The sequence below is a fragment of the Serinus canaria genome, chromosome 2, assembly GCF_022539315.1.
Source record: "Serinus canaria isolate serCan28SL12 chromosome 2, serCan2020, whole genome shotgun sequence".
NCBI classification, from domain to species: Eukaryota; Metazoa; Chordata; class Aves; order Passeriformes; family Fringillidae; genus Serinus; species Serinus canaria.
The window spans coordinates 143194090-143211424 of record NC_066315.1 but is presented as its reverse complement, the minus strand read 5'-3'; the positions used below and the strand labels follow the sequence as shown (position 1 = coordinate 143211424).

The following is a 17335-nucleotide window of genomic DNA, read 5'->3' as shown; positions in this document are numbered from 1 at the left end:
GTATTTACATGAAAGTTCCTTTGCTCATTCCTGCTATTGCTGTGTGACTCCCTTCTGAAGGCAACAGAAGGTCCAAAATGCTGAATAGACCCTTCTCTTAGGGAAGCCTCTTCCCTCCCTGGGGCCCAAGTTAAGGACATGAGCAGGAAACGTCCCAGCCTGGTACAGTCCTCAGACTGTTACTTGTTATTGCTCTTCCATGTTGGGGTGATGAAGTCACAATGTGCAGTCCAAGGGTGATCAAAAGAGACTTCAGCATCTTGGAATGGCTGATCAGGAAATGTGGAGCACAGGTCATTTTTTCCCCTATCCTTGCAGGAATGGACAGACTCAGTCTATCAATACCTGACTCCATGTCCTGGCTCCATGTCTGAGCCAGAATTTGGGGTTTTTTGGTAATAGGATGATCAGCACAACACCAGATCTGTTTGTGTCCCATGGCATTCATATTTCTCACATGGGCAAGAGGGTCTTTGCTCATGAGCTAACAGGGGTGACTGATAGGCTTTAAAACATACTTGAAGGGAGAGAGGTGTAATATCAGGCCATGACAAACCTCTAAAGATCCCTTCCAACCCAATCTATTCTATGATTCTATGACTCACCAAAACTTCCTAGAACAAAAAATGATGCTACAAACTTCCCAGTGATTCGTTCAGCTGCTCTGAAAGGTCTGGATTTCTTCTCCATCATCTTGTTCTACAGGACTGAACTGTGTCACCAAAGTATTCCTACAGACCAATGACTGTAGCATGCATCCCTCCTATCCAATGACTATAGCATGTACCCTCATGCTGGGTGCAGAGATGCTGCCTGTGTTCTTCCAGATCCTGCAGCAGTTCACTAAACCCCAGCATCTGATCCTGTGTGAACTGAACAGTGTGAGAAGAGCAGGTGAAAAGGCCTGTGAATGTTCTTGGATGAGCAGTTTATATTGGATAAACTTCTGGCTGGTGATAAGCCCCCTTCAGTATTTTTCCTACATTAAAAGTGCAAAGGATTACTACAGTGCAAAAACTCCCCAAACAAAACCCTAAACAAACAAAACCCCAAACATTTCCACCCCTTCCCCTCCGCCCCTTTCTCCAAAGCACAAACAAACTAATTCCATCACATAAGCTCCTAAAATAAACCCCAAAGGTATTTAGTCACGTGAATCCCTCTGGATCCCAGTGGCTACATCTTCAACCCTAGTGAAAAAAACAACAGAACAAAAAGACTTTCTTTAAGAGAAGGCAGAGGTTAAATATGTGATATGAGAAATTCTATTTGCAGACAAGATTTTAATTAACTCCCCCTTTATGCTGTACAGAAAAAGGACATCTCAGAACTGAAACAAAATGCTAAAACTGCAAAATGCCCATTTTTGTCCTATGCTGAGGATGAGATCTGCATTACACTGCAACTTTTATTACACGGATGAAAAATTATTTTACAATTCACAGAATTTTTAATAAATATTGCAGTGAGAAAGTGAGACAAACGATTAGCTTAAATGTGGAAAATTGGCCTGTAAGCAGGTGAATGAATTGCACTGCAGAGTAACAATAACATCAGTTCATCTCTTTGACAAGAGTGGTGCTGCTGCTCTGAACACTGCAGCTTAAAATACACTCCCATTCCTTTCTGCTAATTATTACTACCTTGATGGTGCTGCAAACATTCACTCAACTATGCTGAATTTTCTGACTGCAGAGATAGGGATGGATCATTTAGTCAACCAGGTAAAAGAGAAATAACAAAATAAATATGAGTTTGTTCAGGCAATGTTGTCATTAATTCCTTTGAGCTTTTTTCCCAGTATCTCTATTTCAAGAAGAGTTTAACACCCAAGTTATGCCCCAATTACTACCACATGAACTGTGATTGTAACCTAGTCATGATTTGCTATATTTATTCATAATCAGAGATCAGTGCTAAAATAATTTTAAAAATGATGAGCAGATCAAAAAGAAACATTTAGCATAGCTTTCTTCTTTCATTCTCATAGTCACTTTACACCATAGTTTTCACAGATTTGAGGCACAGCTGGCCAAAACCTAGCTGTTTCCCAAAAGCAAACAACTCATTTATTAACTACTAATATACAAGTATTTCCTACTTCAATATTTTAACCTTTTAATCATTGAATTCCTTGCCTGCCCCATGGGCACCAACACCTTTCATTATACCAGGTTCCTCAAAGCCCCTTCCAACCATGAACACTTCCATGCGTGTTAGGGATGCGGCATCCACAGCTTCTGTGGGCAGCCTGGTCCAGTGCCTCATCACCCTCACAAGGAAGAACTTCTTCCTAACATCTGATCTAATCCTACTCTTTCAATCTGGAGCCATTATTTCTTGTCTTATCTGCATGCCCTTGCCCAAAGTCCCTCCTCAGCCCTCCTGAATCCCTTTTAGGCACTACAAAGTGCTATAAGGTTTCCCCAGAGCCAGGGGAAATCATGTTCCTCCGGGATGAACAGCCCCAACTCCATCTGTCTCCATAGCAGGGATGCTCCAGCCCCTTGATCAACTTTGTGGCCTCCTCTGGACAAGTCAACATCTTTCTTGTTTTGAGGGCTCCAGAGTGGGATGCAGGACCTCAGGTGGGGTCTCCCAAGGGCAGAGTAGAGGGGGACAATCCCCTCCCTTGCCCTGCTGCCCATGCACTGGGTGCAGCTCAGGACACGTTTGGTTTCCAGGCTGCCGGAGCACATTGCTGGGCCATGCCAACACCAACACCCCCAAGTCCTGCCCAGGGCTGCTCTCAATCCATTCCTCCCAGCCTGTGTTTGTGTTTGGGATTGCTCTGACCCCAGGAGCAGGACCTTGCACTTGGCCTTGCTGAACCTCATGAGATTCTCACAGCCACACCTCTCAAGCCTGTCCAGGTTTAATAGTAAATAAATGTAGTAGTTTAATAATGATGCAATGCTGTAATATCTACAAAAAACAAATGGGTGTGCAAACTGAGGGCTATTTTAAATGCTAAAAAATTAGTAATTGATTTATAAATGATGAGCAATAAAAATTAACTGACACCTTAGAAAAGATTAATTTTTAAATTTTGGTTTATTTTATTGCTTAAATATAGATTGCACAGTGTGTTCTTACATTTATTGAAACTGGTTCATTACATACAGTACAGAATATATTATCATTGAAACAACAGACAAATTAGCCCTACTCTGATTTTGGACAACAGGCTATTTCTACCTTTTAGTAAGAACATGAATTTAATTTATCTTAAGTGACTCACTACCAACAGCTATATTTTTTTCAAGATGACATAATAGGAAAGAGAACCCCAAGCAACAGCTGGAATACATTTAAACTGGGTACCAATTATAACCATTAAGACAGTGCTCAATGTGTTGCAGATAACACAGGGCCAGTTTGCATAAGAAGCTTTTAAGTTCTGCAGCTTGTCTGAAGAACATAAAGAGAAGTGAAACAAAGCAGCTTTGTACTGTACAATAAACAGCATTCTAAATTCTTTTGGTTTCATTCATTGGCTCATATAACAATAACTACCAAACCAATACATTTTCCAGTCACTCCCATGTCCCACGTGTTTAGAAAGGCCAGAGTGAACCAATTATCAACTTACAGACTCCTCAGAGTGAACCAATTATCAACTTACAGACTCCCTGAATTTCCATGAAGGAAGAAATTAAATATCATGTGAACACACAGAGTGTTACAAACTCTTTGCTCCCTGAACTACACCTGCACAACACCTGCATTTCCCAAACAAACATTGGAAACACAGAAACCTACCATTACCATCAAGGAAAAATACTTCATTAACAGAACAGAAAATGAAATGCTGAATCTAGTTTTTTCACATGCAGCATTCATGCAACAGAATTCAATCACAGAAACAATCCTGTATTTACAGCACAGTCTCCATACTGCACAAGTGCAAACAGAAGTACATTCTGTATTACTTAGACTCTGTCTTTTTGTACAAAAGTGCCAAGTGTTATTCTTAAAAAAATGACAGAGTGGGTAGGTTTTTTACATTGTAACCCTATGTTGGATTTACTTTTTAAAAAAATTACAGTCTTTATACAGGCCAAAAACTATTAGTCTTACCTTAAAAAAAAAGAAAAAAAAAGTGAAAACTAAAAGCTAGAGTCCTATTTATGTGTAGACTGTGGTCTGATCAGGCTGACACGCTGCAGCAGTAAAAATCACAACGGAATGCTGTAGATAAGGGGTTGTTTCGTCATCCACTAACAGCTGTGATTGCACTGTTAAACTGAAAAGAAGGTCTCAATTACCTTTTGAGCTTTGTGAATGCTTTCTGAAACTCAGCATGTCATCTCATAGGTTTAAGTAGCTGATATTTCTCTATGTCATGCCACACCAGGCCTTTAAATGTGGTCCAGTACAATACTGAACTACTGATTAGAAAACTTAAAATCCTTTTTCCAATGGGTTTGCAAATGCTCCAAACAGTCAGCAAATTAGCAGGGCTAATAATCCTTCAAATTAGGATCAAATTATGCAATCAAAGATTAATTTAGGTTGGGACTTCTGAAAGTCATCTAAACCAAGCTTCTGCTCAAAGTAGGCCTAACTGAAGTTCAGTTACTTCATGTTCATCTAAAACACTTAATTAAATGTCTACATTTATTATAGATATTTGAGAGCACTCATTCATGTTTACACTGCCCCAGTCAGATTCAGATAAATTAAGGGACTTCAGATTTACTATTCATGGCATCAATGAATGATGTTTTTCTTTTTTTGCTGGAGGGATTTAGTGAGTCATAAAGACAACCTTGATAATTATCATCAAATGTCCATGATTTACTTTATCAGTTTTACTTTATTTACATTTGAATAGTATATGCTCAGATACATAAACCTATGAAATTTACCTTAAAGGTTTGAGATGAAACAAAAACAAACACAGAGATGCGTCTCTAAAAATGCTTTTGCTTGAAAATATATGCAATAAATTCTTGATCTTTAAATGGTTTCATTGAGTTTACTAATTCCTAAAATATCACTAAAAAGCTGTTATAAACTACAGAGAAATGTCTCACAGAATATAGTTTTAGTATTTATGATTTAAAATGCCCTCAGTTTATTTTCTGCTATACTAAATATATCTCTCCTGTATTTATACTAAAGCAGACAGTAATATACTACAGTGTTTTCAAAAGTACAGTCTGTAAACCATACATCTTAAGACATGAAATATATTGCACAATTCCGTGCTTCAAGAGGAGATTTCTCCTCTCTTATGCAAAGCTTAAGATTTAACTTTTAGCAAGAAACACAGTACATATACTGGATGTATCTATCTAAAAAGCATGTTATGTGATGCATCAAAATATACTTAATAAGTGCCCATTAATTCAGTCACTGTATTTGAACACATGTAAGGTATTGGTTTTGCCATCTATTCCAAACCAAACAAGTTGAGCAGCTATGACAGCAGGAACAAGAGGGAGCTCAGGTAGGGCTCCCCTGGTTACATTGAAAGAGATGAAGCAAGCCAAAAGCATTCTAGTTCGACATAGAACTGAGGTGGAGAGAAGTAAAAAAACAACCAACCAAGAGAACAACCAACAAAAAAAACAAACCAAACCAAAACAAAAAGAAACTAACAAAAAACTCCAAAAACCAAACCAAACAAAAGAAAAGGCTTTAACAGGTTTTTCAGTTACAATATCTCAAATGAAAGGAATTTGAAGCAATACAAATTCCCAGAGTAACTGAAATATTTACCTATATGGCAAGACAAGTTTTAAATCTGACTTTTTAATGTACTCAAATATGAAAATGAAAAAACATGGTCTGTGAAAAACCTAACTCAAAATATATTACAGAATAAAACAATTCAAGACAGTTTCATGAATTTGGCTAAAGTAATCCATATTTGGCTCATGTCCATCATTATATTAAAGTTAGATACAATAAACAATAAAATTTGAAAACTCATCTTGTTTTTTCTATTGTACTCTACTCTAAATAATGTCCAGCAGACTTCAGAAGACACTTAATACACACAAAGATCTGGAAACTTCATCTCATAGACTGGAACAGAATGGTAATGAGGATGTCCAGCAGTCATGGTCATCGCTCCTGAGGGACTAGGCGGAGGACTGTGTGAGAAGCACAACCAATACACAGAATTTACACTTACACAGATTGCTCTTATATAAATTTACACACTCACAGGAGAGAAACAAGATTAAACTACCCCCTCATATATATACCAACAGTACATCATAAAATAATAAACTTCCAGCAGCATTTTATCCTAGTCCTGAAATTCTAATTAAATTATCATGCCCTGAGGATTTTTGTATTCTTGTCTGCATCATCAATTTCATTGATGTTACAGAACTATCAAAATGCATCTTACTGCTAATAAATACTATTTATCCTGCATAATGATGTGCACAACTCTCTATAATAACACCATGTACTACTTGGGGTGCTCAATATCTAATTACTTTCTCTACCAGATGCAGCACTGGGAAAAAAACAGCATCCTGCAATACTACTGATAGACACAGAGATACTGTAAGACACAATGACATGGTTTGTGGGTATTTTCCACTATCAGGAAGATTAAAAGAAGTAAGAAAATTGAAAAGTACTCTTTTTCCCTGCGCTGGTTTTGGCTTGGATAATTTTTTTACAGTAGTTGGTATAGGGCTGTGTTTTGGATTTGTGCTGGCAACAGTGTTGATAACACAGGGATGTTTTTGTTACTGCTGAGCAGAGCTTACACAGAGTCAAGGTTTTTTCTACTCCTCACACTGCTGGCCCAGGGTGTAGGCTGCAGGTGGGCAGGAAGTTGGGAAGGGACACAAGTGGGACAGCTGACCCCAAATGACCCATGGGATACCCCATATCATATGGTGTCATGCTCAGCAGTAACAGCTTTAAGGAAAGAAGCAGGAAAAAAGGGACATTCAGAGTGATAGTATTTGCCTTCCCAAAGAGTCCTGCTTAGCTGGAGATGGCTGAACACCTGCCTGCCCATGGGAAGTGAATGAATTTCTTATTTTGAATTGCTAGCATGTGTGACTTTTGCTTTACCTATTAAATTGTAATAGGTATCAACCTATTATCTCAACCCATGGTTTTTCTTCTTTTACCCTTCCAATTCTCTTCCTCATCCTGCTGAAGATGGCTAAGCCAGTGGCTACATAGGGCTACATGGGGCCTATCAGTTAAGCATTCAGTTAAGGCAATTATTTTCTCCCTATTACCATCTGAAAATAGTCACACTTGCTTTATATCATTTTTCAGGTGTGATATTCTTCTTGCATAAAGCCTTACCGGATGGTGAGTTCCAGTATCTGTGCCAGTCTATCGTGAAGCAAATTTGCCTAGGGAGAAAAAAAGTTAAAATTAGATTATTAACTCCTAGATAATGAACTGAGCTTACAATGGGTGTGCCAGGCCATACTCAGGTGAGTGTGTTCCACACTGCAACGTGTAAATCTAGGCCACATTTCTTAATTTCCTTTCTCACTGCTGCAAGGATTCTGAGCCTTAAAGATGTATTTGAGATTGGGTGAGCGTGTCCTGGAGCGCCAAGAATTATAGAGCAAATTTTGCTGTTGCAGACAGGAGTTTAACAAACCTGAAATACATTTAGTTATTTAAAATACATAGTGGGTTAAATGCTGCTCCAGATATCCCAGAATGAAACAGGAATGGACTGTGAACCTGGATTTCAAAGAGAGCAAGGAAGAATAATTAAGGTGAAGAATGTACAAGTTACTCATTACCTTCCAAATGGTCTAAGAACAAACACACTTCAAATTAGTGGAATCTCCCACCATTGATAGCAGTGGAGACAAAACAAAGAACTGAACTTCTAAACAAGTAACAGCAGCAGTGACACGACATCTTAAATCACCTTCAGTCAGCACATGCCCACTAATGCCTACACTGATATCCTCAGTGCTAACATTCTGCAGAAACTCACTTTGGTTTCACATTGAGCTGCAATTTCTTCAAATGGTGCTTTTTGGAACTTTTCAATCACGAGACGCCTCTTTTCCTTTTCCTGTTCTTCAAGTCCATTGTTATCTTAAAAGAATAACAAAAAAAAAAAAAAAATAAAGACAAATGCAATCTTTGCCTGTGAAGTACAAGAAATATCAACTGTGCACTGCAGAAGTGAACAAGGATTGTGCCTGAAGTAATGCAACCATTCTCAAGTGATTTGTCATCTGGCATTGCTCCTAAAGCAAAACGCAGATAAAGTTTCAGGAAGATGGTTTGAGGGCCAAATTTTTCCCCTTTCTTACTAAGTCTTTAATTAAAAGTAATTCCAAGCTTCCTTTTGCTCTATTGCCTGCACCTCTCACTTACTGCACACAGATTCATATTCAAGAGAAAACAAGAATCTCCCAGTATCATGCTGACAGGTGGCCAGAGTTTTCTTACTATTCAGAATGTGTCTACTGTTCTTAACATCAATGTTTTATCCATATTTTAAACAGGATTTTGGTAGACTGAAAAGCATTAATTAGCAATTACTTTTGGTAAGATGAAATAAGGAAACTGGATAATTCTGTGTTCTCACAGCCAGGTCACTTGTCAAAAAATATTCTTTTAAAAAAATCTTAGTACTTTAAAATCTGCAACGTGTAATTTACAACCTCTTTTTGAATGTAGTAAAGACCCAAAAATCTTAATACAAAAAAAAATACTCAAGTCACCTCATAAATAATCACTCAGTGTAACTTGAATATCTCACATTTATAGCTTTGTCTGTACTGCAAATATAATAGATGGCAGGCATTTCCAGATGCTTTTCATTCATTCATTCATTTAACTTCAGAAAATGAATTCACTAACATTATCAAGATATCATTTCAGAGATTTAGAAATAAATAACTGGAGTTCTAAATAAATTTACTAGCTGAAAAAAAAAAGTAATATTTTATGTTTTTCTGGCCTCTCCTTCTTCTTCAGCAATTCCATAGCAATCGCAAACTATGCTGCACAAACACAAATGTAACCAGTCTTACCAATGGCTTTCTTCAAAGCTTCAAAGGTGATTTCTTCAGTATTATCAACCTAAACACATAGAAACAAAACTCCTTAATCATCACATATAACATATAAGCTTCCAAATAATAAGGAATATGATAAAACAGAGAAGGCCAAGACAACCAGAACTTTTCAGCCTTACTGCCTTACTCCAATAACTTTATTTGGACTTTCTGTGACAGCCAAGAGATCACTAGTTCACATTGTTAAGCCACTGCAATTAGTGAGGAAATTTTTATCAAATGAGATCAAGGAAAACTTTCCAAATTGTACTCAAGATGCTCTATGGCAACAATACCTTATAAAGGATTTGAATTTTGGCAGAGGAGTCCTTTAGGTCGGCAATAAGCTACACTGTTTCTTTACTGTAAAATCTCAGTTCTGGTTCTTAGGCATCTGTTGCCAATAACATCAACTGCTTCCTGAGGCTTGCTGAGTGTCTTGGTTCAGGGCAAATTTGGGAGAGAACCCCCAAAGGGATTCCTCTAGAAAAGCAGATTCAATTGGCCCAACTCAGTTACCAGAAATGTGATGCTAAAATGGGAGCTGACAGTGGAGTACAGAGTGGAGAATGGTTACTGCTTTAGGCTAACTTTCTACCATGATGGATCCAAATCATTTGGTGCTTACATCATAAACACTGGAGTTAAAGGGCTCTTCATAACAAGCTATGTCTGATGCACTGAGAAAATCTGTTCATCTACTGATAGGAATATCCATTTGCTGCTGCAGATGCACTTCACCAAGAATTGTTGGAGGATGCAAAATTACCAAAGTGTGTCAATTTGTTATAGACCTAGTTTCTATACCAGCAAATATATTTATAGTGAAGCCACCCTCTTGGCATTAGGGGAGAATGTTTAGATGGTAGAACAGTCTTCACCTGAACATAACATAACATGTTTTCTTGGCTTGAATTTCCCCACTTCAATCCTTCCAATATTTAAACAGGCAGTAATTTTATTCTTCCTGATAAACACTAACTCTTTAGAATGGTCCAATATGATTTAAGGGGTAAGGTAGCAAAAAGTTCCTATATTCAATTCAGAAGATTATGACTTTTTTCTATTTTTTAATTTATTGGCTTGAACTAGTGTTAAGGGAAAATGAAGTAGCTGTTTCCTTTTTACATTAGAGTTATTTCATGAGCTGCAGCTGTAAATTATATTTTTCTAACAGGTTTTACTTAATAAGCATGTATTCTTTACCTCTGAATAAATAAAAATTAATACATAATTTTTTGTCAAATATTTGTGGATATGGCTACATATCAAGAGTTTTCAGGTTCTGAAATCATCTTTTATACAACTCACTTTTGGTAAAAGTCAGTTGTTTATGCCTGGCTTGCATAGTGCTAGTTAACCTCCAAATTAGTTGCTGATATTACCTAGCATTATACTTGATTAATTAATACTCCAGAAGCACTACCTGCATTTACAAGTGCTTTCACCTTATGAATGGAGATACTATGGAATAACTCACCTTCCTGAACAAGATTCACTAACAGACTTGGCACCACAAAAAAACTTTGAGTCTGCTGACAGAAGAATTGCATTTGCATTGTATACAGTAACAGCTATTTTATGGATAATCAGTCTTCTATCTCAGTCCAGAAATGATATCATACATCATTATGTCCTAAAACTTCCATTATTAAGTAGGTAATTCTCTCAATCATAAGGATTTATGCTTTTTTTTTTTTATTGAGTTCTGCTAATGGTTATGGATTGCTATACTGACTAATCTACACAGCAAGAAAACCAGATTTCATATATAGGTATGAAGGTGTAGTCAGCTAAATGGAAAATACTGTTTTATCCTTTGCCTTGTAAACAAATCTCATAAAGCAAGTAAAGGAGAAATACTTTGCTTCCTCTGTTCCTGATTAATAAAAATCACATTTTTAAGAGATGAAAAGGAATTAATTATCTACACTGGACTACATTAAGACCACATTAAGCTGAGAATCCATAAAAAGATTTTATCTACAACCACTACATCCACTTCAAAATAGTCTATGTATCAGTGCTTGACATAACATCAGCATAACTTGAAATCTGAAACGGAAACTTCTTTCATTTAATTCTACTTACAAGGGAGCTGTTCAATTACACGTAACCACATATAATGAATGATTTTAAAAAAGAACACCTATGTCAAACAGTCTCAGTCCCGTGAGGAGCATTTACTTGCTTCAGAAAGCTTAGAGATCTGATTGTCTCACTTATTTTTCAAATACCTTTTTATTCTTTCTATTTTTATCTGTATCCTTGCTAAAGCACAAAAGCAAGAAGTGAACACAAAAGATCATCTGAGGTATAATGAGCAAAAAGCAGAAAAGAATAATAATAGTAATAACAGTAATAATAATAATAATGCAAAACATGTCACTTCTGTCTAAAGTAAAGCTTGCTCCTTTGCTATAGCTTAATACCGATTTTTTTAACTAACACTCAGGTTGACTCAGTCCACACATTTTGCTTTGTGTCTCCAGGCAGGTTGTGCTTGAAGATGTCAAAAGTAGGAATCATCTGTACCTCATCTAAAGTACAAACACCTCCATTTCAACAGCTCATCTCCACTGCAGCCAGCAGAAATCTACTTAATAAAAATCAGCAGAACCTTGAAAAATATTCAGTAGAAGTAAAAATTTATTTTAAGAAATACTTCAAATGAAGTGTCAAACCATGTGGGATAATTTTAATTACAATGTGGTCTTCCTAAGGGATAATTAACATCAGCTCCTGTACTCTACATATGAACTTCATGTTGCTACTTTATACTTCCTGTGCTGCATGTCAAACTCCTCTGGAGAGGAACAGTGACACTGGTGCACACAGCCTGCCCAGTCTTTACCTGTCCCAAGCAGAGACTGCAGGTCTCCTACCAGGCTATTTCTCTAGGCTTGTATCTCACAGCTCAGGCTGTTGAATAAGTCTCTCAAATACTTCAAATGATACAGGGATACAGATGCTGAAATTTATTGTATCCCTCAAAATGAAATTTATTGTATCCCTCAAAAGGCAAAGAAAACATTTTAGAATATTTACTCATATAATACCAGTTGTTCAGCATGTAAATAAATGTATTGCTACACCATAATCTGTAGTACTATCTGTAAAAACTGTAGTGACAAATACTTGACCCTTTTAAACAGCAAGATCTTTATTTTTATATTTTATTTTTATTTATTTATATTTAATATTTATTTACACAATAAGAGTGTCTTTGACAATGCATTTCTGCAAATACACAACTTAAAAAACAAACCCCCAAAAATATTTAGCATTGCTAGAATAATCAGATATTTGACTTCCTGGGAATACTTTGATTACATTCCCCCCTCCCTCCAGTCAACATGCTGCTTTAAAATAATCAGTGATTTTCATACCTTATCCTCTATGCTGCAGCCAGACAGAATATCCACCTGAAGAGACACTGTGTCCACAATACTCTTCCTCCTGGAGAGTCTGTCCTCATCTAGCATAAGAAGAAATTATTTCACTTTTTGCATAACACTCTTGAAACATGTTCAGTCAAATTCCTATCTATCATATGCAGATTTATTTCCATGTATCTGTTTAACCCAAGATCATCTATTTTATCATTTGAATTGTGAAAAATGATACATTTAGAGTTACTGCTCTAAATTACTAAACATGAAGAAAAATAACCTTTTCATAGTCCCTCTCTCCTCTCATTACAGATCTTTTGAACTTTCCCTTGAAAGTCCAGAATTTTAAAAACCGACATCTTATTCAAATGTATAATAATAACAGAGCACAAGATAGGTACATAGCTGTAAAATCCTTTACAAAAGCCTGACCTGACTTTTTTTTTTTTTTTTTGGTTGTTAAATTGAAATATTAAGGTCTTAATTTTAAGGTACTCTGAAGGAGAAAAGGGCTTATGGAATATGATTCATTGACAGAAGAAACAAAGATTTCTGAATGGAAATGAACAACAATCCTTCCTTATTCTTGTTGCTACAAGTACCATATTCAGCAAGTCTAAAAATCTACTGGGTGAAAAAAATTCTCTTCATTTCTCACTTCCTACAAATATTTTAGCAGGTCCAGCTGGCCTACAAAGTTGTAAGAATAAAATCAACTGTGCTGATACTAAAAGAAGCAAAACAATTTAATTAATGCATAAAGAGATTATGATCAAATGATCCATCAGTTGATGGAATCTCCTTCTGTGATTGCAGTCATAGGACATTGCACCACTAGTGTTTTCTCATTTTTGACATTTAATATACTAACAAAAGATTTTAATGAACAGTAAAAATACATTTTGAGACTTGTCACAAAAATCCTCTGAGAAACAGACACTTGAGTGGCCTGACTTCTGTGTGTGTCATTTACAAAACCACATTTTACATTTTAGCAAAGATCGAGCCATTTGGACCTTGCTATTATTATCTGATGACTTGCACTGCACAGTTAGAAGCAGCTTTTAGTATCAAGGTACTTGATACTGAAAAAAAGAGAACTGTAAAACTCCCCCGTGACAAGGCAATTTATGCTTGTTCTTCTGCAACCTTTGTTTAAACCACTTCTAGCCAAGCAAAGTGCTTTTGCAGTGCAAATATTGAGCGTGAACAAACAGAATTCATTCCAGCAGAGCTGAACATGCTCAGCTGTTAAAAACCAAGAAATAACTTTCAGAAGCCACAAAAAAGAAATGTCATTTTAAGATCAAGAGGCAGTGAAAAAACAAGATTAGTGAAAAACACCTGAATTCTACTAATATTTGCCAGGTTTTCAGAGACCCTAAGCATTTGAAATGGCATTCTGAAGGATTTACTGAATTTTTAATCCCTGATGGCTCACTGGTACATGACCCAGTACATTCCAAATCTGAGGAAAGCACCTCAGCCCACAAGAGAAAACACCCAACAAAACCACATCTCTGCTGCCATCTTGCTGCTCTCTCTATAACTGACACACAAACACCAGGAGATACATTTTAGGGACTACTTTGGACAGAATTCATTTTTGTAATGGATGCCTCACTAAACTTGCATATGAAATATGCCCATTTATCTCTAATTTCAACATAAAGTGGGTAAAAAATTGTGACAATTACCACTCTTTTCTCTTATAAAATACAGTGTTCATCCACACATGTGAAGGAGCCCAGGGGCTCGAGGACAGTGGTGGAGCCCCAACACCCATTGGCCCAGGCCCTGCCGAGGCTATCCCAGAAGCCTTGGCCCCATTGCCTGGGCAATGGAAACAGCTCTGGGTGTCACCTCACTGACCAAGCTGGGGTCCATCACTTTTGACAAGGGACAATGGCTTTAAACTGAAAGAAGGTAGATTTAGATTAGATATTAGGAACCCATGAGGCACTGGCACAGGTTGCCCAAAGAAGCTGTGGCTGCCCCATCCCTGGCAGTGTTCAAGGCCACGTTCGAAGGGGCTTTGAACAGTCTGGGATAGTGAAGGTGTCTCTGCCCATGGCAGGGGGCTTAGCACAAGATGGTCTTTAAGGCACCACTTTTCCTGGGAGAGGGACTCTGTTCTTTGTGCAGTCATTATCCTGAATGGTCAGTGATTAAGATGAATCATCATTCTTCGAACAACTGAGAGCTTCTTCCAACTTACTACAGGTTTTTGTAATGTCACTCAAAGAGGTAATTAGTACCATCACAAAAATGATACCTATGGCTCTACTACCTCCTCAGGAAAACAAAACAGGAAACTACTTTTTGGTAGAGTACAAAATCATGAGCAAACACAACAGCAAACCCCACAGCAGCAAACATTGTTACAGTCATGTCAAGGAGAGAAACAAAAAGAAGCGGCAGGAAACACTAAGTCCACTAAGTACAACACAATTTCTGGCCTAAAGGTCTTTAGGCCTTCTAAAAGCATTTTTTGACTGCACATCCTACAGGGACACACCACAGGGCAGGAGAGCAGGCTGACCTACAGCTCATTTTTACCTTTTGACTTGTGTTTGCATTTATGAGGTTTTTTGCCTGATGGAAATAGAGTTGAATTATATATATATATATGTAAAAATATATGTATAGACAAAAAAATGGCTGAAAGTCTTTTAAATTATTAGTTTTCTCTCTCCCTCAAGTAAGAAAGAGAAACAGGTATAAAAATTTGCAAATATTAATGTCTTTCTAGTTGTTAAGAAGTATCAAGACATGAAACAAAGACAAGATGACAAAATTATGTTCTATGAGTCATTGTTAAGCATCATAACACTGATATTTGGAAATAGCTGAAATAATTAGGATGAAATATTTACTGGCTTTTTGGGTTCAACCTAGGTTTCACAGGAATATACAAAATAAAGGGATTTTTTCTTTATTAAGATTAATGATCTCTTTTGCAACACTACATTCTAGCATTATAATCTTAATAGCAGAAATGTAACATTTCATTGCAGCAAAAAAAGAAAGGCTTAGTAATTCCGAAATATTCACTTGGTCCTGATTCAGTTAAATTAAAAGCTTGGGAAGCTCAATATTCCACAGGATCAGAGATTAATGAACTTACCTGGCTATGGCAACAGTCAAGAAACAAGTTTTGGTTGCTGCTCTTTATAAAAAAATTATAAAATCCCCGAACTCATCTGATTCACATTCACTAAGGATTAAATACGGCGATTTCGCATCACCTGCAGAGGCAGTTAATCACACTTTCAGCTAAACTCAATTAATGCTGATGTCAGAACTTGCGTCTCTTCCTGTGTGGGAACGCCTTTTTAGCAAAGTATACAAGAAAATCTTACTGAAGTCATTTGGGTACAAATATATCTGAGTTTCTAGAAGAGGCTTAACATAAATTTCAAACCAGGCTATCTTCCTCACTCCATTCTCATTCACTCAAAGCCTGTAACATTTCCTCACTTGCTGCCCACCTCTTCTGCCCATACTAAAATATAACTTGAACTGGTTTTAGGTGCCAGAAGAAATAAGCATAGGAACATTATCCTTTTCAGTAGACAACCAGCAACAGAAAACAGACACTGTGGCTGTGCTGGAACATTTCACTAATGTATGAGAAAAAATCACATTTTACTGCTAGGTAAAGGCCATGCTTTGGGCTGGGGTTTCCCCTAATCTGTTAGAGTGGCAATCCATTTATATACAGCCACAAAACACACATGGTTAAGAATACATTCTTCAAATCAAATTCTTTTCAGTCATTTGCTCAAATGGCTGTTAAAAATATATTCAAAGCCAAAACCACACAAATGTCACATACTAGCTAGTCTTCACATTATTCACTCAGCCTGTGCTGCACCAACTCCCACAAACCTTCTTGGGCAACACTTTATTTCCACTGTTACCTGACACTAAGCTTGCACAGGTATCTGATGGAGGAAAATATCTCATTTTTGCTTAAATTAACATCTGCTCATTGATAGTTTAACTAAGGCATGAGACCATATGGCAAAAGGATGGAGTGTCTTTCATCCAATGTTTACATGAAAAGGATAAAGCAAGCTGACTTGTATATTCTTTCCTCATTTTCTAGATCAAGTTAGTACAGATATTCTTTTGAAGCAAAGACTTCATTAAAAAGAGTCAAAATGTCTTCTAAGACCTTCTGCCTCACTTCCATTCCTTAAGGAAAAAAAAATCTTTGAAACTTCTTAGCAATAATACAATAGCTAATGAGTAAAAAAAAAAAAAAAAAAACAAACAAAACACCAAGAGAAGACAAAATGATCTGATTAGGTTTTGTTGCCAAGCAGTCACATTACATTTCATTGGCACACAACACATTAGGAAAACATTCTTAAAAACTGGTACTAAGTGGTGCTGCTTCTAATCACCACTTACCTGTTACCTGGGGCACATATGGAACTGACAGTCTTTCCACATTGTATCCACTGCCTCCTAATGATTCTGCAATCTTGTTGGTCAGGAAAAACAGATCTGTTTCATCCTTCTCTAAGGATTTTGGAAGACTGTCAAAACATATATTTGAAGTTATTGTCTACCAATAGATATTTGTTGGTTAAGTAAAATATTTTTCAAATGTCTGAGCAAGCAAGAAGGGTCAATGGTAATGATTTGATGGAAATAAATCTTGGTCAGGTTTTTAGGAATGAATACCCACCTAGAAATAGTCCACTGAAAACCTCTGCAGTATTTTAGACTATTTTAACACTTCTTGTTTATCTCAAATATGTTCTTCACCTATTCTGCTACATCTTGAGAAAATATGATCTCTGTTAAATAAAAAAACCTGCACAGCAACAGTAATACTAATAGCAATTAATGAATTGTAATATTTGCCCTTGTGTGCCCTCGTGGCAAAAAAGACTGAGGGTATCCTGG

General features: G+C 36.8%; 1 protein-coding gene across 4 annotated transcripts in view; it reads right to left on the bottom strand.

Moving 5' to 3' along the window:
* Positions 1–3035: 3035 nt before the first annotated feature.
* Positions 3036–17335, bottom strand: part of EFR3A (EFR3 homolog A) — a 75430-nt gene continuing 61130 nt past the window's right edge. For all 4 annotated transcript variants that reach the window (XM_050970854.1, XM_050970853.1, XM_018913963.3 and 1 more), the window contains 6 exons: positions 16835–16962; positions 12413–12501; positions 9000–9048; positions 7949–8052; positions 7294–7343; positions 3036–6104 (listed from right to left, as the gene is read on the bottom strand). In XM_050970854.1, the coding sequence (XP_050826811.1) occupies positions 5999–6104; positions 7294–7343; positions 7949–8052; positions 9000–9048; positions 12413–12501; positions 16835–16962 (526 nt within the window). In that variant the 3' untranslated portion in view covers positions 3036–5998. The remainder of the gene's footprint in view (positions 6105–7293; positions 7344–7948; positions 8053–8999; positions 9049–12412; positions 12502–16834; positions 16963–17335) is intronic.